This window comes from Solea senegalensis, linkage group LG18 (assembly GCF_019176455.1).
Source record: "Solea senegalensis isolate Sse05_10M linkage group LG18, IFAPA_SoseM_1, whole genome shotgun sequence".
Lineage (NCBI taxonomy): Eukaryota > Metazoa > Chordata > Actinopteri > Pleuronectiformes > Soleidae > Solea > Solea senegalensis.
Genome location: NC_058041.1, coordinates 13,483,619 through 13,510,011, shown reverse-complemented (window position 1 = coordinate 13,510,011; position 26,393 = coordinate 13,483,619). Strand labels below are relative to the sequence as shown.

At 40.4% G+C, this 26,393-nt stretch overlaps 2 protein-coding genes across 2 annotated transcripts in view; both read left to right on the top strand.

Annotated features, from left to right (window-relative positions):
* fkbp10b (FKBP prolyl isomerase 10b) overlaps positions 1-26,393 on the top strand; it is a 261,449-nt gene that overhangs the window by 162,759 nt on the left and 72,297 nt on the right. The window lies entirely within an intron of this gene.
* plce1 (phospholipase C, epsilon 1) overlaps positions 1-26,393 on the top strand; it is a 103,201-nt gene that overhangs the window by 12,043 nt on the left and 64,765 nt on the right. Inside the window, exons 2-5 of the mRNA XM_044013430.1 lie at positions 1,210-1,380; positions 2,391-3,042; positions 4,748-5,149; positions 5,250-5,459. Coding sequence (XP_043869365.1) covers positions 2,404-3,042; positions 4,748-5,149; positions 5,250-5,459 — 1,251 coding nt within the window. The 5' untranslated portion in view covers positions 1,210-1,380; positions 2,391-2,403. The remainder of the gene's footprint in view (positions 1-1,209; positions 1,381-2,390; positions 3,043-4,747; positions 5,150-5,249; positions 5,460-26,393) is intronic.

The window sequence follows — 26,393 nt, the reverse complement described above, 5'->3', positions numbered from 1 at the left end:
GCATTTTTACTTACTCTTAATTCTCTTGTTTGTACCCAAAATGTTGAGATGCATTTATTATAAGTCACTTTGGATAAAAGCGACTGCTAAATGACATGTAATGTAATGTCATGAGTAAAATCACATGGCCTACTTTTTATTTGCACTTTCATGTTCAAAGTGAAACACTGTGTGTGATGTTACTGGACTTGAATTGAAAAAAAAAAGATGAACACTATTTAGATACATAAATGTATCTAAAGATATCTCCATTTCTTTCAAATGATAAATTATTTGTCCTCCCACACCTGATCACCAGGGGGCCCCCAAGTAGCCGCTTAGTTTGCTTATGCCTCAGGCTAGCTCTGGCTAGCTCAGTGTTGTTGTATTTTTTTCTGGGAACCGTCTGGGACCTCTTCATAGAACCCTTGGGGTCCCTAGACCTGTTATTGATAAACATTGTTCAAACTACTACAATAGTTTATTAGGGCTCTCAAGTTTTGAAGTCAGTTCAGAGTGAGATTTTCATTCTCATTTCTCTTCCTTGAAGGGGGCAGCCCATGGCCAGACAGAAGGGAATTAGGCTTGTAGCTGGTTTGAATCCCCGGGTGTACCCCTGGGCAAGGAACCCATTCCCCGTTGTTAATTATAAGACACATCCAGTGTACTCCTAGTGCCGCTCCCAAGCCTGGATAAATGGGAGGGTTGCGTCAGGAAGGGCATCTGGCATATGAATCTGCCAAATCAAATATATTGCAAAGCCAAAAGAAAACAAAAAGTTTTACTTGACCAGCAATATGTGATAAATGTAACTTTATGCAGATTTATTATTATTCACTGCAAAAGTTTGTGGGTTTAGTAGGCTTTGAAATGAATCTAGCTGCTCCACTCACTGCTTAAAATCTGAATTTGTGGTTTCAGTTGTTTCGGTCACAATGGCTCACATGGTGTGAGGTGATTTAGTGAAATGGCTATAGAAAAGAAGGCGGATGTGGTGAAAGGAGAGAGCTTATTTGAAAACGTATTTGCTCAATTTAGCCCAGAACGCAGTCTGTCCTCTTAAGATTCGCCAGGAAAGTCCAACATTTCTTTTATAATGAATGAAAATTGTAATTGAAAATGACTCATGAAAACAAGGAAAATTACTGAGTGGTGTTTCTGTGTTCTCTCTCTCTCTCTCTCTCTCTCTCTCTCTCATTCTCTCTCTTTCTCTCTCTCTTTGTCTCCCAGGCCCTGCGAGTGGATTACACTGCTCTACTGCAGATGCATGTTGGGAGCGATCAAAACACTAGAACACACATCGGCACATCTGGCCATGCACTGTACGCCGCGACTGTGACCGCGCTATCAAGGAAATTCCTCGGCCCTCCAGGGTCACCTCCGTGGGTTCTCTATCGGCAGGTTTGTACAGCTGCACAAGCTTCTGTTTCCACAACACGGACACACAAAGCACACAGTGTCTGGACGTACGGTCTTAGCAACTCACAAGGTCACTGAAAGAAACTGAGGTTTTTATTTGCCCCCAGTGCAGATGTCTAGAAAAAGAAGCTTTGGGCTGTATTTTTCACATCATTTAAGTTAGAAACGCAACACACAAGGAGGGTAAATGCAAAAGTACTGCTTTTGTGCAATAACTCTAAGCATGGACTCACCGGCATAAGTCATCTGGACACACTGAGTTGCGGTGCTGTTACCTTATACATTATGTATAGCTTTTGAAGACTGTAAATCTAATTTCCTTCACAAATTTAATTTCCTCTTTCCTCTGCTCTGAAGCCACTAATTGAGGCAGAAGAAATCACTTCTGGGGTAAAACCAACCAAGAGAGTCCAAGTACAATGTATATGACCTCGTTCAGACCTGGCAATAAAAGCCTGGGTCTTGTAATTGGTTCCTAAAACCCTTTATTTGTTGAACTATTCTTCACATCCTGATAGTATTAATAAATAAAGTTGGCTAGGAAAATAAATCCAGGATCTGTTTTCTTTTTCTTCCCAGATAACTTTATCTTTTTACTTATTTATCTGTGAACACATCTGTGACACAAATGTCTCACGTTCGATCCAGTTGCTCAAACCAAATCTGGGGGTGGTCTCTCATCTCAAATGGCAACCCACCATGATGTCACTCATTATTTTATGGATTGCCATTTTGAAACTTAAAAACAAAAGTACATCATTGAAAAATATTTATTTCTGTACTTCTACACCAAACGTGGAGTAGATGCATCATAAAAGTGAGAAGACGTTGTGTCTGCAGTCATCGTATCTCTTTTTGATAACTACCATAAAACTCTTTTTTTCATTCTGATTCCCGCAGCTTTCTCTGAAAATATTTGGGTAGTTAAAGGTCAAAGTTTAACTTGCTTAATGATCCTAATCATTTTTTTCTTTTTTTCTTTTCAATCAAAGCTGCAGCAAAACAATGGATGCAACGGAACAAGGGAGATTCCTAGGAGACGCGATGACCACTGAGAAAAATCAGACACATTTGGGAAGTGTAGTGTTTCCTCAGAGATCTTCTCCATCCAATGGAAGCAGACCCTGCAAACATGCCAGACATGCAAATGGCAACCAGGAAGTACGACGGTACTCTGACCAGTCGTTGCGGTCAGGACAGAGGAGCAGTCCTTTCCCACTCTTACACAGGAAGCTGTCAAGTGACAGTGGGCGAGGGACAGTTTTGGACGAGGAACGCGTCTGTTTGGATTGCAACTTAGAACTATTACGTACTGAGAGGAAACCTCATCCAGAGCTGTCTGCCGGCAAGAGGATTGAATCAATAACCAACACAGTTGCTGCAATACCTGGGAAAAGTTCAGGGGCGTCTCAATGCCAGCTGGACACAACTGGAGAAGGTGGGGATGCTGGCAGAAACAGAACTGGCGGCACTTGCTGCTCCTGCACAGTGTCAAGCCTTGACATGAGTCCAAACACGTCGCCCAGTCCAAGCTCCCACTCCAGCCCTGTTCACAGTCCTCAGCTCAGCTCCAGGCCCTTAAGACCAGAGCAGCGACACATCCGCCGCAGAAGCCTCCCTGTGTCCATGCAGGCTTTCCAAAAGGTAATAAAGGAGAACTGTGCTACTTATTTATTTATGAAGCTGTTCTGTCAAGACCATGTTGGATTATTCAATTATTCAGTTACAGGCCACATTCTCAATGTGAGAAATTTAGCTGGGCCAGACATTTTCTGCCCGTAAAAAGCAGGTGATGACAAATTGAAAATCAGTGCAAATGCATGGAAGTCACATCAACAACCTGAGCAGAATCGGAGGAACTAGCAATAATGACCAAAAGTAGTTTGGTCATTCTGTCCTCCGCAAACCCTTCGCAAAGTGCATACAATCAAAAAGGTGCACAATATTAGCAACACCATTTGTTTCTCTTTAAAATAAGACAAATATTTTTGAATTTAATAAAATACAAAAGAGCTATCGATGCTATCAAACCTATCTGGCTACGCAGCGTGCTGCATTCATGGTCTACTACTGTAGGAATGCATGTATCTTGAATCTTTGAGGGACAGTGAAAGGTCTTTTTTCTTCTTTTTTTTTATCTGTGTTTCTGGAGTGACCACTTGCTGGGCCACAAAGAGGATGCTTTAAGCCGCATGTGGTCCACAGGCCGCCATTTGAATATGCTGGCTCTAAAGGCTTCTTCATACTTTCCACGTCCTGTGTCCATAGAGAGTCGTTTGTGAATATCATGGTTCCAAGTTACGCTAAAATGAGGGTGCGTGTCGATCTATAGATTCCTATATATTGTCTTACTAAGCGCATTCTCAATTGATACATATACAGTCCACTTGGTCACATATTTTTGGTATAGCGGACCTTATAAATCAGACTTAACTGCTTGTTTTCTTCCCCCAAACTGACACATCCATGGACCATAGCTGAACTCTGTGGCTCTGTGGATGCAGAAAAAATAAATCAGCCTTGACCTGCATGTCTTCCTCCCCAAAACTTAAAAAAAATGATTAAATCCCACAGCATTCCACCTACCATTCATTTGGTCACATTTCCCCAAAAGAAAAGCATTTATAGAATACCATGTATGTATGTACAATTGTTTTATTTTAGTTTAATGTGGGTGTCGTTGTAGTCAATGTACATATCATTCTCTCTGCTCTGCTGTCGTGTTACCCTACTGAGGGTTTAGCATATTCATACAGCGCGAAGGGCAAATAGGTGTGAATATAACTAATTTCTTATGCAAGAAATGCCTCCCAAAACATGAGTTGGACAAGATCCATCTGATCCATATGAAAACAAGTGCTTTTATTTTGAAATTCCACAAAATCCCATGAATGCCTCTCCCTAAGCACATTCTTCAGAGTTCCTATGGCTGCTTGAAATCCTTAAAAATGCTTGAATTGAAATGTTTTTCAAGGCCTGAAAAGTGCTTGAAAATGCCTGAAACACAAATGTCTTTCACAAAAAGACAGATAGACAGATGACTTTATTAATCCCTTGGGGAAAAAAAAATGGAATAATTGCTAATTAAATGGAGGAGTGAATAAATTGCCTGGGCCTGGACATCCCTTTTTGGAGTATTTATATATTCATAATAATTTACCACAGCTGGAAGGTGCAGGAAAGTATTAAAATAACCTTAAAAGTGCTTGAATTTGACCTTGGAAAAGGTGCATGAACATGATTCTTATTCCGTCCCCTTCATAGCAGTAGACCCAGGTAAAAACTGCCCCATTAAACAGGTTGAGAAACTGCTAATTTGTCTCTAAAGAAAGATGTTTTGTGCTTCTAGATGTCACCATGCCTCTTGTCGCAGTGCAGTCCATCCAGTGAACCAAGTTCTTTGGTGTCCTCTCCCTGTGGTTCCCCCCAAACCAACCGCAAACATCATCAACACCAGAACGGACGCCTCAGCCGGCACCATCTCAAAGACGGTTACTCCAGTTTGGAGAGGCTCAACAGGAAGCCCAGGGTTAAAAAGGGTTCACTGGAGAAACTCTTCGTACGGCGGGAATCCCTTGAAACCGTGGCGAGCACCTTGGGTCATGGTGGGAGGTCACACTCAGGAGGGACCAGGCTTAGCAGCGGGGACAGCAGCAGTGATGACTGCCCCTTGGACAACACAGATTTTGTTAGGAACCGCAAAGAGCGCTCCACTGTCCTGGTGAGGCGCTTCTTCAGGAACAATCAGAAGGTAATAGTTTGTCTTTTAAAAGATATTCTGTCTATGTTGCTTTTCATTGTTTATTGTCATGTCGAACAGACTTGTTGGAACTCTGGCTTATTTCCATAAGGTGACCAAATCGGTGTGTACTGGAACCCGAGCGATTGTCAGGACGCTGCCTTCAGGATGCATTTCAGAACAAGTGTGGGAGAAGGTCATTTACCTCAGGATATGGAAACCTACTAAGGAGGATATGTGGCCAATTTTAACACGCGGTATGGGAGAAGACTTCAGAATCTGCAGGGGGATGCTGCGCTTTGTTCGGGTTAAGCCAGAACAGGTAAGAGAATAATTGCACTCCGTAATTATTTTGTTTAGATTGAACACATTAGTTGGCGTATTTGATACCTCTGGATGCATCAGTTGCCGTGACACTTGACATTTCAGCCTTTTCTAGATTCGTGATGCGAGTCACAAATACCATGAAAACCTAATTTAGAAAACTAGTTATGTACTATATCTTTAAAATACGTCTAAGGTTCAGATTTGATTGATCAAAACACATCTGTGGGTGGTCTCTCATCTCAACCCACCATGACATCACACCTCACCGTGTGAACTACCATATTGAAGCCGCGAGGTTTGGATTTAAGTCACTGACATGTTGTTTCTTTTAAACGAGAAGACATGGTGAATTTGAGAGCTCTTTCGCTGCACGTCCACCTATTGGACATTGGGAGCAATTGTCAATCACACAGTGTCCACTCATATGTGCTTTATTGTTGGGATGAGCTGATATGATACCCGGTATCAGTATCGGTCCGATACTGGTCAAAATCACTTGATCAGATATCATCCAGAGAAAAATGTAAAATCCGATACGATCCAAAAAAATCCTATATACTGTATATTTATTGCATGCTTCACGATGCACAAACTGTGGAAATGTAAATGAATATCAGTAACAGCATTTTAGTGGAGTCATGTTGCTTATTATAGTAGAAGAGTATTTGCTACATAATTGAGAGTATTATCTATTTGAATTAACTTGAAATGGTGAGCACAAATTTGCTATTAACAGATTCCTAATTTAAACGGTCTAAAATGTCTGTATCGGACTGATATCATTATCAGTAAATACTTGAGTTTGCAATGTCTGACACAAAAAAGTGGTATTGTGCCATCCCTAAAAACCCAAAACGGGGAATTGAGACCTTTAACTCCTCAGGAAAATGTGCAGTGGGAATGTTAATGGCCTTACATCGGTAACGTTTAGCCTACTTTTTCTTAAATCACTTTGAAATGATGATGAACTTCTTTCAAATCATGATAAGGCAGAGTGACTTTGATGTGGTTTTTGTTAACCACACTGCTACGGGAAAAGATTATACTCTGCAATTTACTGTATGACTTCACTTGATTTTGGCTTCAGCAGAGAAGAAAAAAAAACCCAAAACATCCTGGAACTTAGGTCTGTCTTAACACTGCTCAACAGATGAATCATTTTTTCGAGGAATATGTTAATATATCACACATATATTACACACATAGGCTCTTTTGTTCAGAACTGCATGACTGAGCCTCCTGTTTGTGTGTGTGTTTTTATGTGGACCAAAAAACTAAAACATAGGGAGTGAGGACATTTTGGCTGGTCCTCATGTTCTGTCACCCCTTAAAAAAGGCTTTTCGATGGTTAAGACCTGGTTTTAGGGTTAGAATTGGGATTAGGTGTGGGTTAAAGTTAGGCATTTAGTTGTGATGGTCATGGTTATGGTTAGGGGTTAGCGAATGTACTGTGTCTGGGAGCGTCCTCACCATGATTGCTGTGCAAACGTCTGTGTCTGTGTCTGTGTGTGTGTGTGTGCGAGTGTGTGTGCGCGTTTAACATGCATGTGTGCTTCTGTAAATTGACCGAGCAGAGCTGGCTTCCGTGTTAATGTGACAGCCAATGGAAATTGGGGTGAGGGAGGGAGGGAGTGAGAGACGGTGAGAAAGAGAGAAGTTTTTTTCTTTTTTTTTAAACTTTCATTCAAGCTATAATTGCGATGAGTATTTTACCTCAGATGGGTGAAATTAGAAGTGTTTGCTCTCTGTCCGTGAGGAAAATTAAACCGCAATTAACCAGTCTCTTCAACTTTGACTCAGGAGCAATAATCAATTTGACAATGTCTGACATTTATCTTGATAAATATGATTTGAATGTTTTGCATCGTGGCATTTTTGGCCGTAAGGTTAATAATGTTGTTAATTCTTGCAAGGAATTACATACTCTGTATACATACATTATAAAGTTGTTTTTTTATCGTAGTTATTGCAGCAGCAACAATGCTTTTATTTTGACATGGCACAGTTATTATAGATATACTTGCATATTGCATCATTTGCATAGATACAGTTTGTTTTTAAAGGGCCTCATTCGCTGCCACAACATAGCCTAACTGTCTAAGGTTTCACACATATAAAGAAGGGTTTGCACACACACACACACACAGGCTCGTACCCATGCACACGCCGCTGCAGTGCGGTTTCTGACTCTGCCAAGATGTTTTTATGATTCCTTTGTGGTCAGAGAAATACGGGCCGAGTTAAGTCCAGGCAGAGCTGCTTTAATAATGAGCCTATTGAAAAAACCAGGGAGCTGCCAGCACTTCGCTTGTCAAAACACCGTCAGAGCTCCTCCTGTGAGGGGTCACCAGAGGAACGGTGAGAACTCAGAGCCGTGGTGGAAAAGGGAAGGTGTAGCAGAGATTTGTCATTGTGAAGAAAAAAAAATCCAATTAAAAGGGAATTCATCCTGTTACAAACACACAGACACAAACACGAGTCATGATGTCATGATGAAATTGCAGCCTGTCTGGTCAGTTCTTGAATTTATGACAGACAAAATACACACATTTTGGGATATCTATCTTCTTTCATTTCATATGCAACAGATGACCTGAAGCAATATATCTCTGAAACTAGATTATTTCCTTTATTTTGTGAATTTTAGGCAGTTTTAGCCTCATTTTTTTCTTTGGAGATGTGTGTCAGTGTTGTACACAAAGGAAAGGAAAGCAAAGCGGTCGCACAAAACGATGTTCACAAATGCATACAGTGAGATGACTGTTGCATCTTTATGGACTGTTTGTGTGTGTTTCTTGTATTTGTTACCTTGTTAGGACCTTTTCTGACACTGTCAGGACCAGTAGTTCTCATGGAGACCGAAACCTGGTCCCTAATTTTGGCAGGACTATAATTTGACTTGTGGTTCGGTTACGGTTATTGTTAAGTCCTTGGTTAGTGTGTCCAAATGAATGGAAGTCAATGCAGTGTTTTCATAAGAATAGCTGTGCAAACCTATGTGTACGCATATTTTTTGCCACTTTAGGACCTCTTCTGGCATACTGGTCTTGTTAGGACTAGTAATTCTCATTTACAGAGGCAGAACCTCATTTTTGAGAAACTGGTTTACAGGTTTACAACTATGATTTGAATTGTGGTTAGGTTAAGGTTGGAGATGAGGCTTTGGTTATAGGCTGTACTGTAGGTATACTGAACTGTTATACACTCACACAAAACAGTCATATTTTATGGTACACACCAGACGCCCTATAGTAAGTGGCATGTGAGCCTGACTCTGCAGTAATGGTGCTGAGGAGCTTTCTGGAGGTATCCTGTGGCCTCTTGTGTTTATTGCTACAACTAATGAAGCCAGCCAAAGAACACAGGATTATATGAAGGAGGGAGGAGTGAAGCAGAGCAACACACTGGCAGTGAGAGCGAGAGGGAGAGGGAGGGGGGCATGCTGGTAGAGAAAGAGGGGAAAAATGAGATATTAACAGTGGAAAGAGAGGAAAGTCTACCATGGAAGAAAAGTGAACATAAGATTGATGGGGATGAGAGGTCAGGCAGGGGTCAGGCACTGACGATCTGAGAGGGAATGGAGAGAGGAAGCTTACATTTACATTTTGCAGACAACAAACGCGATTTGAAAACATTGGAGAAGAGTGTGAGGTTTTGCAGTCTGACACTGAAGCTTTACATTATCCAGAGAATCAGAGCCGATATTCGCCCCTTAATGTGACTTGAATGGCTTTAAAAATGATATGGAGACAGATGACGAAAAACACATGGATCTATGACTCTCTTTTAGCCCGTGCAATGGAGAACGAGGGCTCAAGCCAGTGGACCCATGCAGAGGTTTCATGCTCTTTAAGTTTAATTTGCAAGTGTGGTCACTTTTTCGTCTTTTTCCTCTACTGAGGCCTCCCTACATTTTTGGTGCACACATTTTTGTGACATCCATCCATTGTCTACCTCTTTATCATCACTGTTGTGTAAAAAAGATACTCACAAGTGCAAAAGCAAAAATGCCAGGTCGGCATTCAAATCCAGTCGGATGTTTACTCTTGTGTATGTGTGACCCCTTGCTTGGTCAGACAGTCGTTTCCTCATCCTTGCTTCCTCTGACAACAGTTTTCTCTGCTTCTCCGCCCCCAATCTCCCCGCAACATGCCATTTAACCATCGCAATGACTCATAAAGCTGTTAAATTAGAGTAAAAATCCTGCATAGTTCTCCTTTACGCCTTGGACGAGGATTTCAACAACCATTTCCAGTTCAGTAGCCAAGCCCAAGTGTTAATCAGAGTAAATGCAGATCTCATGTAAGCAGATCTTGAAAAAAGAAATGGATATAGGTTACATGTCATTATTGGGCATCAAGACCTGTGTAAATGCAGCCTAAGTGACTGAAATGTCAATTGGGCTCCATACTCAATGAAATGAGTATGGACAGAGCTTCAAACGTCGACTTTACGGTCATTTAAAAGTAAATCTTCCTTTATACGATCAATGCAAACATCAAAATCAAACGCTTTGTTTCTATCTCATCGTTGCAGCATCAGAAGGTTTAACACAGACTAGAGATGTGTTTCACACGCTCACACACCTGGCATTAGAGATACAACTGTTTGTAACCAGAAGCTTTTTTATTGCTCGTCTATGTGGATTCTACCAATTAGAGCCCTGCTGAGTCCTTTCATTTAACTCAAAGTGGTGTTGAGCTAAGTGTCTGTGCACAGTGTCACACACCCACGCGTGCACAGTCTTGTATTTGCACATTGAAATAGTTTGTAGATTGAGCTGAGTGGGAGTGGGGCTGCTTGTAAATAGATATATCATCCTCTTGTTACTGAGAATACATTCTTCCCTGGAGGGATGCTCTGTGGTTTCCCGTCAATATTTAATCTTATTAGTTGGCTTAATTTCAAATCTAGGAATAAATGAGCAAAGGAAGCGAAATAAAAATACCCCTTTGTTCTCTCTAATGTGCTGGGGATAGTTGAGATGTAGTTTGAGGTTTTGGCACATAGTCAGCGCTGACTGTGCCGTGTGTTTGTCCCTAGCTCTCTGAAAACATGGCTGCCAGCACAGGAGAGAGGGAAAAACTGATTTGAGCCATTTAACATCTTAAGTCCTGATATCTTAAGAAGTTCTGTGCCACTTAATTTATTGACTTGTTTAACTATCTCACTAAAACTTCACTGTTTCCATGTATATGGGGCATCTAGCAGCTTAAGCTAATTTACAGTCCTTTCCCCTGGTTTGGCAAGTTTACAGTTTCATAAGAAACGCCAACTTCCTGCACCAAATTCCATAGTGAAAATAATTAATTTTACATTATAAATACATTGATCCAGTGGTGACTCCATGACTGAGTTCAAATGACTCAAACTTTCCAAATGAGGCAGCAGTAGATAAATATTGCAGACCTAAGGAGACCTAAGTGAGCTTTTTCTGAAGTGACTAAACTGATTACACATGTGAACCTTAAAATACCGTAAAAAAGAAAGGCTAGATTGTCTATTTTCCTTCACGTGTTTATATTAAAATAGTGAATTTCATAATCATAAACAGAGCGAGTTAAACCTTCTGTATAATAGTGTATATGTATGTACCTTGTTGGCCCAGATGTCCACATCCCAGATCCCCTGATGATCTCATTCATTTCAGGCAGCACTCAAAAGTGAAGTTACAGTTCTTAAAGACCTCTTCCAAACCCTGGCTACCAGATGTCATGGTTGTCACACATATTACATACAAAACAGAACCTCACAGAACATTTTCATCAAATAATTAATACATTTTATCATACGAGTCATTTTAATAATACAAACCTAAAACAGCATCACGCGAAGCTCCTGGTGGTTGAGCTGCTTCAAAGGCAACATAACAAGGTTTTAAATCAGTTTTTTTCTTCTGTGCCCATTGGCAGCCTCTGTGTCTCAAGGTGGTTCCCAGGGCAGGGGAAGTGCTGCTTTTGTGTCAGTACCTGAAACTAGCACACTTCAAGAAACCTGAACTGGTTGTGTGGTTAAAGTATATTGTATTACACTAAATTGACCACAGTGTGAATTTAAGTGTTTTTCTCGATATGTTGTTGCTGTGATGGATGGATTGATGGGTGTGTGGGAGACTGGATGGATGGATGGAGTGTTAACCATTCAAAATGTCCAGCTTGTGTTCCCCTACATCTAGTTTCCAAGGTTTTCATGACCACATGGTTTTGGAAGCCACCAAGTTTCCACAGAGCAGTGAAGCACGTAGGCGCCTTTTGCAATCTTCCCTAACCTCTCATTTATATCTCACACATTTCATCTAAATATATCGTTATTGGAGATAATCTCTTCTCTGCCAGATTCTGTCACTTTTAATAACTTTGCTGTCTTGTATGTGTCTTGTTGGGGCTCGATTAAAACAAACGGGTCACCAGAAATGAGACAACCCTGCCAGGTTAGCCTCGCGATGACAACAGCAGCGGCAGCAGTGGCAGCGGTCCTGACTGTGTGCATCATTTCCTCTCTGGGTGGATAAGCAGGGAGGTTATCAGTTCTTGTCATTCACAGTATGACTCTGTCTCTCCTACAGACACACAAGTTTGTCTTATTCATTCTCTCATGTTTTTCTTTGGTCTTTTGGTGATAATAACACATAACACATGTAACAATTTAATCGGTTTCTATTTCCCTTTTCATTTCTCCTTTCAGTTTTAAAAACTCATACCGTGCCGAGTGAGATTGCTTTCCATGTTTCAGTGAACAATGTAACCATGTAACCTGTCGAAATATTGTTTTTGGCTTAAAGTTCATCGTTTCGATGTTAAACCAGTTGTAGGGCGTGAAGGTGACAGAGAATCAACACCATCTGTGTTTACATTGGTCCAGTTTAAGTTCAATGTGTTGTTGCTCTTTTGGCCACTGGGACACAGGATGTCTCAATTTATGGATTTATATCCATAACTGAAGCAACAGAGTCAACAGCATTCAAACCCGCCTAGAAGTACATTAAATCATCTGAAGTAATCACTATGTACTGTTTAACTGAGGGTGGAGTGGTATTGCGTTGTTTTGCTGTGAAAATGGAGGACAGGGTTAGGGTTGTACTGAGCGGACAGTACTTTGTTCATATTAGGTTTTTTAAAAATGCGCTTACATGCATGTTAAATGTATGATTTTAGTAGGATTGAGACAATAATTTTAGTTTGACTGAAGTCGAGCTAGTCTAAATGGGACTAACATACTGAATAATGTGATTCATATTCCCATAAATCCTGCATATATACGCTTATTCAGACTGGAATCGGACTTGGAACGGCTAGAACGAAAGCTACAGACACTTTTGGACATACAAAGAGACCACATGTACAGCAGGTCGGAAACATACAGAGCCACAGCATGATCCATCTCACTGTCCATCTTGCCGTTGGCTGGTTGTTTTTCTGTGAGGTAAAGATCAACAGAAAACCAATACAGTACGCACTAGCTTATAGACAGATGGATTTTCTCCTCTGCATGTATACACGGACTTGGCAAGTTGTCCAATTGCCTGTCTTAGTTGGACTATGGCCTTAGCTCAGTAAATGTACTGAGTGACTAAGGCTGTTGCAGTGACTGAAAAAATGACACAGTAGGAGGAACAAGTCCACAGCAGAGTATGACAAACCACCGCCAATAACTGCATGTGATGTCACCTTAAATTCAGATGGAAACTATGGCAACTGTGGCCCTTTAAGAGTAGGGCGGCAACGATTAGTCTACTAAATCGGTTTGAATGTTTCTTTTAATAATTAAAACAGGTTCTGTGATTTTTCAGCCTCTTAAATGTGAATCTCTTCTAGATCCGATGATTTGGTTTTTTGACAAAACAAGACATTTGAGAACTTCATCATTTCAGAGGTTTGGGAAACACTGATGGACATTTTTCAGAACATTTTCACTTGTCAATGAATCCAGGAAATACACAACAGATGAATCAAGCAATGAGTGAGTGAAGAGCTGATGTGTTGCGACAACATATAGTGTCACTTTCTGTTTCATTGGTGTTGCGCCATGTTGATGGGGACTCTATGACAAATGTTGCTATTTATTGATGCTGTGGCTATCGGTGCACATATATATACACTTGTTTTGTTTATTTCACAACAGCCATCTTTGCTACACCACTCATTGCTTTTTAGCCACAATAACAGCGGTAGAAATTTGGAGCCATGGACAGTGACAGTTGCCTCTTTAACAGTATAATTTTGTGTCTTCAGTGTCTCATGGGGCAGTTTGTGCCCATTATTTATTTTGGATAACTGAAATATCAAAGTAAGTCAATCTTCTATTCTTCATCTGTCACAAAAGATTCGTACCATCCTCTTAGCTTCAGTTTATGTCAGTTTATGTCAGGCAGTGTTCTACTATATTAAACTGGTGTTTGATGGACAACGTTATGTGTGTGTTCATCAAATATTAACCAAACTGAGCACAGCACGGCCTCTGATGTCTGGAAACTTGTAAAACTCATTCTTGTTTGCTCTTTTGAATGTAATGTTCCCGGTGGCACTTTGCAAGTTAAATATCCATGCCTGTAAAATGAGCCAAAGACCAGTTATTTGTTGGCTCAGGTGATAACTCTTGCAAACACATCTAAATTACCAAATATAGCACGCGCCTTAGTGGCAGCTCCTAAAATGAAAAAAAAAAATCCAGCAAACATGCCACACACGAGCTGTGGTAGGATTGATTTCCTGTTGAAGTAATTGCTTCAGTAAATGTACTGGTTCAATATGGTAGAAGGGTCATCACTCAGAACCTCATGGACATAAAAACTACTACTGTACACACACACACACACACACACAAACACTTTATGAGTTATGTGAGACTATAACTGAGGGGAGATTTAAATAAAAACAGGTTATATTGGGAATAATAGAACTGCTTTAAACTAAATGGATGTCATTATAAACCTAATATTTTTTAATTCATTATTTAAAGAGAAGTCATACTCTCTCAGTTTGCTGTATATTTGCCACTATATCTGCAAACTGTTGCAAATGATCGTCTTTTAACTGGTTGATTTTACAGTTATTTTTACAATTATGTGCTAATCTAACAACTTCTTTGATTTGCAAGTGTTTTCCCATTATTCAGTTAATACTGCTGCAACTACTGATTAGTTTAGTTGCCAATTACTGTTATCATTTCTCTTTGGTGAAATGCTCTCATACTTAATACTTTGTAGTATAATAGTTCGGTTTTTGCTTCTTCTGTCTCCCTTCTCTCCGCCTGTTGCGCCATCGTTCACACATTCTTCTTCACGAACATTAGACAACGGAAGCAGTATTGCCGGGTGCATGAGGCTGTGCAATTTGGCTTGCAAATAATATGTCAATATTTTTAGGCTATGTACATATTTATACGAGATGTATGTGGATATAAAGCTGCACACAGGTTGTTTCTCTGGACTCATGAAAAGTTGACAATACACTGTAAATACACACACTAAAATTAAACCATGGTTTATGATGTGGATTACATGATCATAAAATACACTTTTCAGGTAATACCTGCTTTATTTCTTTGGCTTTTTAATGTTGGCTTGATGTGTAAATCAAGGGTATTTACATGTGTGGAAAACAACGATATAGCCTATAAATATGGACAGATGTTGTCGATTACATGTATTGTTTAATCAATGAATATAATATTTAAGGTTTATTTTAGCATATATTCAATATACTAAACCAGGAACGGTTATCACAGATACCTTATAACAATATGACAATATCCAAAAATACAACAGAATACTAAAATTCCACATCAACATTTTATTATAATCAAGCATTGTTATATTTGTGGACTAATTACAGGAGCCCTACTGCACACAGGGCCCTTCAGTGGAATGACTTACTTACTGTAGCCCCTGCAAAAACTTCCTATGCTGCAAAGAAAACAAAAAGAAGGAAGAAATGCGGTCCCGGAAACTAAAAAAATGAAAGGAAAGAGTCGGACAATAAAGGCCATAAAACACATGTCAATATTGGCAGAGAGTTTCAGAGACGGAGAGATAAGAATGTAAGAAACAAGAGTCTCTGTGTGTGTTCATCTGATGAAAGGAGGTCAGGACATAAACCTGTGACCCAGAAGAGTATTTTCAATAACTTGCGGTTGAAACCTTGACATTGAAACCAAACTTGCAATCCCTCCTGCAACGTGAAACTTTAAATTGCATCATCGTAGTAGTAGCAACAGTAGTACGGATTGTACAGAATGTACCAGCTCACAGTACCTGAGAGTGAATGGAGTGATTTATTTGCTTACTCAGGATAAAACAGTGCAACACAATACATACCAATCATATCAAACATATTTCTTAACTGGTGAGTATGTGACACTCCAGCCGGCCATGCCTGGAAGTTGAATCATCGCAAGCAGTATTGTAAGATAAAATTAATGCTGTCACACGGTCAGGTATATTAAAGGTCCAGTGTGTAAGGCTGTCATTTTGGAGCACCATGTTTTTGCAGTAGCTCACAATGGACAAACTAAATATCAGTTTTGATGACGTGTCCTTGGGTAAGATATTCAGTCGGGTAAACAAAAGGCTTAAAATTTTGATCAGCAGTTTCAATTCTGGATTTTGAACCAGACTTGAAAAACCACACACGCACAAGCTTGCCCACCACGCATGTCACACTCATTTGACCTAGTGCCTATTACTCTTATATTCTCCGTGTGTGTTATGCCACTACAAAGGAATGTGCCGAACAGGCCACTTTGTAACTCAACAGGGTGTTGGGGATTAAACGGAGATTAGTGTGTGTGCGTGTGCGTGCGCACACGTGAGTATGTGTGTTTTGACACACTCTTGTTGAGTCAGGAGTGTGCTTCTACAGAAGAATGAAGTTCCCGTTCTCACCTGGCGTTAACATACCTGGTGTAAAATGTGTCCTGGATGAGTCCCCAGTGAGAAACGCATGATCGGATCACGGCTCTGTATTCAAATGCACAATGACGTCACGTCTGTTTGCGAGAACAAAACGATGTCTTTAACAAGTCTCTAGTGTTTATGTGTTGGTGTGTGAGTGACGGGGAGAGTAAGAGAAAGAGATGACAAGCTTGAGTGAATCAAAGCGCTACTTGTGCCGCTGTAGCATGAAATGAGATGGTCTGAATTGATATATTGCTATAAAAAGATTACATTCTTAGCTCCCTTTGCGTTAGGTTAGTTGCCTTGAATGTGCTGCACACAAGCACATGAACACATGTGGCTGCTGCACAAAGAAATTCCATCTGTTGGCTTGCGCTGTGTGACAGGAAGGTGTCAGAACTGCATGCGAGTGTGTTTTCGCATCGGGCCTCTTGCATCTCTGTGAGAGTGTGGGAAAACTCGTGTGCGTCTCCCTAGGAACAGGGAGAGCGTCGCGGCAGAGATCCAGTGCAGAGGTTGTTGAGCTCTGGGTCAGGACTTGGCACACAAACAACACACTTACAGTGGAGAATCCTGACCTCCCGGGGTGAATACGGAATGCATAAACACAAACATCCAATCAGTGTCCCACAGTGTATAACGTATGAGTCATTTTATTTTTAATGCCTGCCTTGGAAATGCATTATTATGTGGCATTAAAGCTCCAGAAGACATGATTGATAGATGAAATTGTTGAATTCTTCCTACAGCTTGTAAAATACTAACATTTTGGGATGGGGGGGCTCTCTGTCCTGAACCCCTCCCACCACATAAACACAGATGAAGACTCTTCAGTTCCCATGGCTGTGATTTACACGACATCCCCACTACTTTGTTTGTTTTATACTATCAATATACTTATCAATGACGTCACTTTAGAATTTGTGTATCGTCACATTTAGACTCGTTTGTAATATTTCCCATGGTTTAAAGAAAAGTAATACAATTGCGACGTTCTTGCAAAAAGTCAATAAAAACACATTTTATGATATACTGTAAAACTGTTCCAACATTTGGTCTCTCTCAACCTGACGTGTCAGAGAAGAGGAGTGTAGATTAGTAGGAGCAAGACATGACGGTGAGACAGTTGGTGCGGTGGAGAAGGGGTGGAGAAAGTGGATGAGTTTAAGTACCTGGTGTCAAGAGCTGAAGATGCTCAGATTTACATTGGGAGTGACCAGGATGGACAGGATTAGAAATTAGCATATTCCAGGCACAGCTCAGTTTGAACAGTTTGGAGAGTATTTTGGACAAAGGATGTTTAAGATGGAGCTGCCGGGCAGGATGAAAAGTGGAAGACCACAGAGAAGGTTCATGGATGTTGTGAAGGAGGACAGTTGGTGTAACAGAAGAGGCAGATAGTCCACTGTGGTGACCCCTAAAGAAAGAAGCCAAAAGAAGAAGAAGATGGTCAGATTTTAGACTTTTTCCTATTTTTAGGTCGCTTTGCAGAATATGCAGTTACTACCTATCCTGGCATATTGAGCTTTCCAATAATGTGGTAATTTTTTGCAGTCTACCATTATGAGGTAGATTTCCTCAAAGCTGCGAGCAGAGATTAGTGCAGGTGCATAAGTATAGTTCTCTCTCTCTCTATCTGAATAAAAATTTAATTCCAAATGAGAGGGTCAGTGTTCATATAAACAGTCAATCTGATCATGACTTCCCATTCCAAAAAAGAATAATCAACAGACAAGAAAGTCACAGAGGCGGAAAAGGAGGACAATGAGACGATAATGGAAGAGGGGATGAGCAGACACAGGTAGTGTTCGTTTACTATGGAAGTGGAAGTGAAGCTTCTTCTTCTTCTTCTGTTTTGAGACACTTGATGCATGTGTGCACACACACCACAATCGGAACATCAACAATAGAATTGTGAATTCCAACTGGAACAAATCTTTTCAGATTCAACATATTTTGCACATGTAAACATAGCTACTGGCAGGTTTTAATGGAATTGTTGTTCAGTAACACCACAATGTTGCCTACCCCAAGTCTAAGCACTTTCATCCAGATACAAAACATGGACTTAAGTGATCCCTTAAGGACCACGTACACATAAACACACACTCAGCTGAACTTCCTCTCATAGTCACCGACTCCAACTTTTAATTCTTTGGACCTCTCCCACTTTTCATCACCCTCATGTGATATCACGTCACTGCCCACAACAGTGTGGTGTGACCACACCGTGTCTGCGCTCCTCCAGTGATGTAATCACAATTTGGTATTCAATGTAAGGTCACTAATAGTCCATCAGCTTTTATTGAGGAAAGAGCATTTGTATTGGAATTGACCACAAAACCACGTGAAATGGATTGAATGAAAATGAAGGAGTCATGGTGCGCGGTGGGTGGATGAAGGGGGTGTTTGCCTGTTGTGATTGTTGAGATTAACACAATTGGCATAAAAATAGTCTCCCTTCCCTAAAGCCGAGACTCAACCAGAAGGGATTTAGCCAAAAATAAACACTTATTATTCTGTAGCAGAATTAAAACACAAGGGTCCAACTTCTCTTCTCAGTTTAAAAGCTTTAAAGAACTTTAAAGATACTTGATGCTTCATCATACAAAACAATTCAGTCGACAACAATGATAACTGGAAGAAAGTGATTTAAATTGGTAAAATTGGCAGTGACATGAAACGTTGGGATGTGGTGCCACCTAGTGGAGAAAATACAACACAGTTTTACAATAGTTTTTTGTATGTGAGCCCTAGTGGCTGCTGAAGATTGCGGAGTCATGATGTTTCATAGGTTTCATCATATCAGGTTTTGTAATTCCCCATGTTTGAATCTTTTTTTTGATGCAACCTGCTTGAGAACAGTTTCAATTACTTAACCAACAAAAGATTAAGTATTTAAAAGTGTAATTACTGAAAAAAAAAAAGATTTTAAACAGTTGCCTCAACTGTCCAACATTTAAATTAAAATAGTAAATAATTATTTTAAAATGAATCAAGCTTAAACAATGAGATTAATGGATTGTGGCAATAAGTAGTTATCTTCTTTATCATTTACTGTGATGATTATTTTCCACTTTGGTAGATTATAATCTGACATTTAGTACATTATTAATCTGACTAATGCCCATTGCACTTTCATCAACCTGAAAACTGTCCTAAAATCAACAACCTGAGCAAAAAAACACATATTTATTGGAGTAAAATTTCAACAGATAAAACAACTAACAACTTTATGGCACTACACACCACTAGATGGCAGTACACTTCCTGAAATATACATCTGTTATTCACTGAATTGCACTTGTCACTACTGTAGCTGAACATGCCTGGACTGTGAATGTTAAAGCTGATGCTGCAGGCTGAAAAATTAGCACAATCACACAACACGACAAGCCCACATCACGCTGTGTCATTACTCATACTGATTTGGAGACGGCATAGGGAAACATTTTGTGCAATTAATGTAATTAATGCAATATTATGTAGGAATGTGGGCCCTCATTACAGACTCAGGAGGAGGCCAACCTCTTTGTCTAAGTATTGCTCGTCTGTGACGCCTCTTTAGCTGTTTCACTCTGGTGGAGCTAACAGCTAAGCTAACTGCATATGTTCTCTACTTTTCTTCATCTGTTATGAGGAATCTAAATCCGCCACTTGCTTTTAGATGCTTTGGTTGGGATTGTCCTCTCAAAACTTTAGGTTAAGACGTAAACCTGGCTCTGAGAAAACCGCTTTACCCTCCACATGAGGGGCGCAGGGGTCGCCATAGCCAATCCCAGCTGACATAGGGTGAAAGGTGGCAATTTTTTTGATTGTCCAGTTAAATTCTGCATGTTTTTGGACCGGCATACACACACTTGTTGCAGACTTCACACAGAAAGGCCCATCCTGCTGTGAGGCAACAAGCCTCGCCACTAATCCACTATGTGCCCAGAACAAAATAATATCACTGTCTTCTGATGGAGCCAAAGTGCATCTAAGACTGCGGTCTCTTTAAAAAAAAAATCATAATAATATATCATGATGAATTTTTGTAATAAAAGTGTGTGTTTTAATATGTAACTTGTTTACTTCACTATAAAAACATATTTATGATGCAAAATTAATCTGTAAAGAGCAAAAACTGACAGAACTATACCTTGATATTAAGTAAATTAATTGGGGGGACCTCACTTCGCCCTCTGCTACACCTTACCGTAATCACTTTGGACTGTGCGATGGGCTTCTAGGCTGTATATTTTTTAACTGTACAGGTTTTTTTAAGGTTTGAATTGAACTTGTTTCATTGTTTATTGAAATAAAACAGACAGTGAGCCATGTGTCTGTGCATGTTCACAGTTAACCCTTAAGAGTTCCTAGGCCATTTTTCAGCCATTCTGTTTTTAATTGTTGAGCCATTTTGTCTGTTGATTGAATATTCATTATCATTTCTGCCACTAGGAACAAATTAGGAAGTTTTTTGAAAAATCTGACACTGCAAAAAAAGTAACAGTGCTTCAAAATAAATGTTTCTGCAAATCACTGACCCATCACAAGGCCTAGAAGTAATTGTAATCATATTTCCCTTGAAATGTATTTTATGGAAATGGTAATTATAGTAGATTTTCTTTTGAGATTGCTGTAACTTTTTTAAATGCTAAAGCTCGCTTTTGTACATATTTTACGTATCACCTTTAATTCTAATGAGCTAACCTTGGTACAATTGACGGCCGTTGTGTCTCATGTTGACTTTGACGAACGGGGCCTTTACTAGAGTGGAAGACGTCCAGGTTCCGGGTAATAGTTCCTGATGAAAAACGACAGCAGTGACCGTATTTGAGTTGTGTTTAGACACTGTTTGCACACACTGACCAGGCTCCCAGTGGAGGAGGAGGATCGATTGCAACCTTGTTGTATACCAGATTCTCCCCCACGTCGTTGTGTGTTTACTCTGATAACATCTCCTTTTCCTGCTGCCTCATCACCTAATACGGGGGTACCCTCTGCAGAAGACGTGACCTCCTCAACTTGTTTCTCTCTCTCTCATCTTTATCTCTTTCTCTCCTCGTTTCTGCTCACTTTTTTTTACCGATGTAGAGATCTCTCTCTCTCTCTCTCTCTCTCTCAAACACACTTACACCACTCCCACTCTTCCTCTCTCGCTTTGCTCTCCTCTGCTAAAGCCCTTCTCTCTCACTTCTGTAAATGTACACAGACTAAGTGGGATTAGAGCTTTGTTTTTTCTTCTTCATTTTTCCCCCGGTACACAAGTCTTTTCTGTCCCGCAGTAAGTAAACGGTTTTAATGAGAGTTGTTTTTGCACCTTCTGCTTTAAGCATCATTCATTCATTCATTCATTCATTCATTCATTCATTCAATCAGTGTTTCATGACCGTTTTACGAAATTCACATATCTGTACAATTAGTGTTATCGCACTGTTGCTGGGAAAGGCTATGTTTTGCCTAAGATTTTCCTACGGAGTCTCTTTTCTGCTGTGATTGAACGGAGAAGAAATCAAGGGAAATAAAAGGAAAAGCTGCAGATTTATTTTTGAATGCTTCATTTTATCAAGTGAACAAAGCTGCCAATTTGTAATTGCTTATGTTTGCCTCTTTGTTTCAGTGATATACAGCCTTTTTCTAGCTGGAAACTTATGTCTGTAAACCTCTCACTCTCCTGCACCAAAGTCCATACAGAAAATAAGCGTTTTTAGCTCACAGAGACACAAGAGCTGCTGTTGCTAGTGCTTCCTCTTTTGGTACTTTTGTGTTGCAGGTAAATCTGAACACCTAAATCACAAAATCACACATTTGAACTGGAATACTGGAGGCAGCAGTGGGTCGACAACTACTGTGTGCTGTGATGTAAAATCACTGATTTTCTCCATGGAGTTTGGTGCGGGAAGTCAGTGGTTTTACAAATGAGCACAAACATCAGTTTTCATGTAACCACACTTCAAAAAAGACTAGACTTTTTTTGGCACTTTCTCATCTTTTTCACACTGTGTTCGTCTGCGTGCACTAGGGTTACGTGTTGTTGTGCATAACTTTAACATCAGCAGGCTCATCTGTTACTGTCTGAGCGGCTCTGGGCGCTGTTATGTTTATGCAGAGTGCAGCGGGCTCACTGTAGAATGACATCATGAGAACTGTAAATGGGGGGGAGTGTTGGTGTGGAGGAGTCCCGCTGGGTGCTGTGGGTAATGGGTTCCAGGTTGTTTTGGCCCTCACAGTGACCCTACTTTATTTCTCTCTCTCTCGCTCTCTTTATGACTTTCTCTGCAGCTCATACATCCCCTTTCTTCTCTGTTTTTTTCCCTGTGCATTTATTTTTTGACTTTCATCATCTCTTCATGTGACTGAAACTTCTCTTATTCACGTTGCGGCGATTATGGAATTGAGGGCTGTTTTCTTTTGTTTTGAAGTACGTCTTTTGACCGCATCTGGGAAACTACAGCTGTGAGGAACAGACACAGGCGGCTATTCAGTTATTATTGGGGCAGCACACGTTTTCATCAGCAGATGATCATATTTGCGAGAGGTGGAAATCATGATTGTAATAAAAATACGATACAATGACTGGGAATCCACTTCAGAAACTCTTTCATGAGGCCCTCTCAGTGTTGTCAGCCGCTGTGCTGCTGTATGACTCTGTCTGGCCTTTCTCGCACTGTGTGAATTGGATTAAGTGTGAGTGTGGGCTCCAGACTCCACTCAGCTCCAGACATATTTACATATAAGGAACGTTTTAACTATTCGCATCTATATTTTAGTTAGACAGCGTTTGAATGTTAGACTGTTTATTGCGTCAGCATACAAATGGTTATGTTTGGCGTCCAGGCTGCGACTTAATCGTTCTTCACAGATATGTTACTTTGACGTATCAGTGATGAAGAAACATCTCCATGGAGCCTCCAGGTGGATTCTGGGGTGGTGTGGCATGATGCACAGGACAGCAGTAGCACTGAGGAGCAGAGGGAGAAACGGAGTGTGCGTGCGACGTGTCTAATGGACTACACCGCTTGAGGTGACACCTTAACTACTGTAGCTCACAGGCTCGTGTCATTTATTAAATTATTAAATTATTATTATTATTAAATTGTATTTGTGTACATGTATATGTGCCTCCAGGTCCCTATGAGCTCGTTAGAATGAGGTGTTTTTCCGGTGGCCCTTAAAACGACGGCGGCTCAGTGGTAGTGTGAGTCGTCTTTCAATTGGAAAGTTTGGGTTTGATTCCCGGGGCACCCCTAGTCTACATGCCGATGCCACGTTGCTCCTGATGGCTGTGTTGGCAGCGTGTGAGTGGGTATGAAAGATGAGTGATGGGAAACACGCTGCACATAGATGCGCTGTATGAATGTGTTTGCACACACGTGTGAGTGCTAGGCATGGGAATTGGTATCGGTCTTAAACTGGTCAAAATCACTGGATCGGATATCGGTCAGGTAAAAATGTAAAATCCAATACAATCCAAAAATCCTATATATTGCATGCTTCACTATGCACAGACTGTAAATAAAAACCAGCAAAAGCATTTTAGCTGGGTCATGTTTGGGCTGTTTATTTCTTCTATTTGGGAGAACAATATTTGTTACACAGTTGGAGAAGTATGTCTTTGAAATGACTCGGCACAAATGTGTTGATAAAGCGTTGTATGGTCCCATCCCTAGTGAGTGTATGACTGTGAATGGATGAATGGCAAAACTGTGGTGTAAATCAGCTTTGAGTTGACATCAAGACTAGAAAAGCGCTAAATAAATACAGGCCGTTTACATCACGGACAGTTTTCGTTAACTGCTAGTTGATCGCATGTCCTGCATCATTCCATGTCTTTCTACCTTTTAAGATGACGGAGCATAAATTCAGTCTCATCATCAGTCCAAAAATGCACAAGTGGTGATTTCATCACATTTTACTTGATGTTATCTTCTATTCTGTAATGACTTTCTAAACATTTTCTGGGCCAGAGAGAACTGTGGAGCATGTGCAGTTTTAGTCTTGACTGATTTTATATAATATGCAGCAGTAATTCAGCTCTCAGTCGCATTACCGTACTGAGCGGACTAACAGGTTAATATGTATGTTAAAAGTTGGGTTTTTAGTCAGACTAACACAACAATTCGTTTTTTCTCTCTCTCTCTCTCTGATGTTATGCAAACATAGAGAGTAAATGCCCTCAGCTTGTTAAAGGTGTGAACCACAGCTCAGGGTTGGCACAGCACAGATCTCTGGTGAAACGGCTACTTGTGAAATTCAACATGGGATTATGAGTCCTAGTCTCCTCTTTCTCTGTCCTGCTCTTCACTGTTTGTCTCTCTTCATCTGTTTCTTTTGTTTTTTTCTGTGGCTTTTTTCCCCTTTTCTTCTCGCCTCTATTTTTTTTTACTCCTGTCCTTTACTGACATCCTTCTCTTCTTCATTCTGTCTTGATTCCCATCTCCTTGCTTTCAATTTTCATTTAATATTAATGTTAAGACTAATATGAGGATGTAGTTTGGCCTAACCCTACAAACTTGCATAGCTATTGATATAACAAGTAAAAATACCATTGTAATTGCATTTATACAGTTATTTGTAATGTTCCAGGTCTAGACTAGACCAGTTCTCGACTAGTCAAATATTATACACCTGTCGCAAGTGCGTAGTATTTTTTTTCTCGTTTGTTACCTTCATTTTTTTTTTCTTTGTTATTGATATAACATTACATCTGGAGAGTCAGGTGCTCTATTGGCCTCCTTAACACGATTACCTTCCCAGGGCCCAGAGGCAGCAGGTCATAAGTGGCATTATAAGCTTAATTGAATAACCCGTGGATATCTTGTTACAGCTTTGAAATAAATTTGTGCTAAATAAACACACTTTATAGAATTATTATGTGCAATGTTCAGCCAATAGTCACACAGTATAGAATATTTGTTTGATCCCACCGAGCTTGGATTTTGACCTTCATTCGCTGAAGGCTCAGCCTCGCGTCACACATGAATTTATGATTTTAGAGGGAGTTTCTGCAACACATCCCGAAGATTCTGTAGAATGATGAGTCACGCTTCTTCCGCACGCACATCATGGCTCGCCGCAACTCTTGATCCACTGTTGCCTTTATCACTCAGCTAAAAATATTGTTATTTTGTGACCTCAGTGTTTCAAAATCCTTCATTCAGATGAATTAAAGTGACAAACTTTACCAAACAAGGCAGCAGTTAGACCAGCAGCTGTATTCCTGTATTCTTCGGAGCTAAATCGTTGATTTTCTCTGGACTTTGGTTCAGGCAGTGTAATGCATTTAGCTCATCAGTCTTATAGATAACTGGAGTATCTATCTGTTTCCACCGATACTCCTCGCTGCCAAGAACAAGAAGAAAAGCACAGTAACCTGATTGTGTGCAACATGGATCAGTTTAGAATCGCAAATCGAAATTGAGTCAAGCTCTGCGATCTCCTCGTATTCGTACGTGCATGTTCACTTCTAAATGATCTCTAGGTACTTGCTTGTTTGAATTTTTTGCGAAGACATCGCCGCGCTTTGCAAATGCTCAGACATCAGACTCCTCTTGTCTCAGCAAGAAGGATGTGGACCACCTGCACATATTCATAGTAAACTTTGCACGCTTAAAAATACAAAAGTACACGCACACACACACAGTAAACACACACACACACGATGAAAACGTGCAAGTTTAGATATAGAATCTGTTTGTTTAGCAGACATAAACATGCGCAAAGTGTTGGTTTTGGGTTTTTGTGTTTCGCGTATGACCCCATGAGCGCGGCGCTCGCTCAGACAGCAGTGACACAGTCCAGGCTCAGACTGAGGCAAAGCAAACATTACCTTGTGGAGACGTTAGATGTAAAAAAAAAAAGGTCAGAGCAGTAGACAACGGCGCAGAGAGCTGCTCTGTTTCTCTCTGATGCAAACCAGGATTAATGAGGGAAGTGATGTGAATAGTGAAACTGACTGCAGAGGAGGCTACAGATCTGAAGCGGCCTTTTCGGCATGTTCAGATGTCTGTCTGTCTGGTTTAGAGGGTCCACTCAGGTGCAGAGATAGCA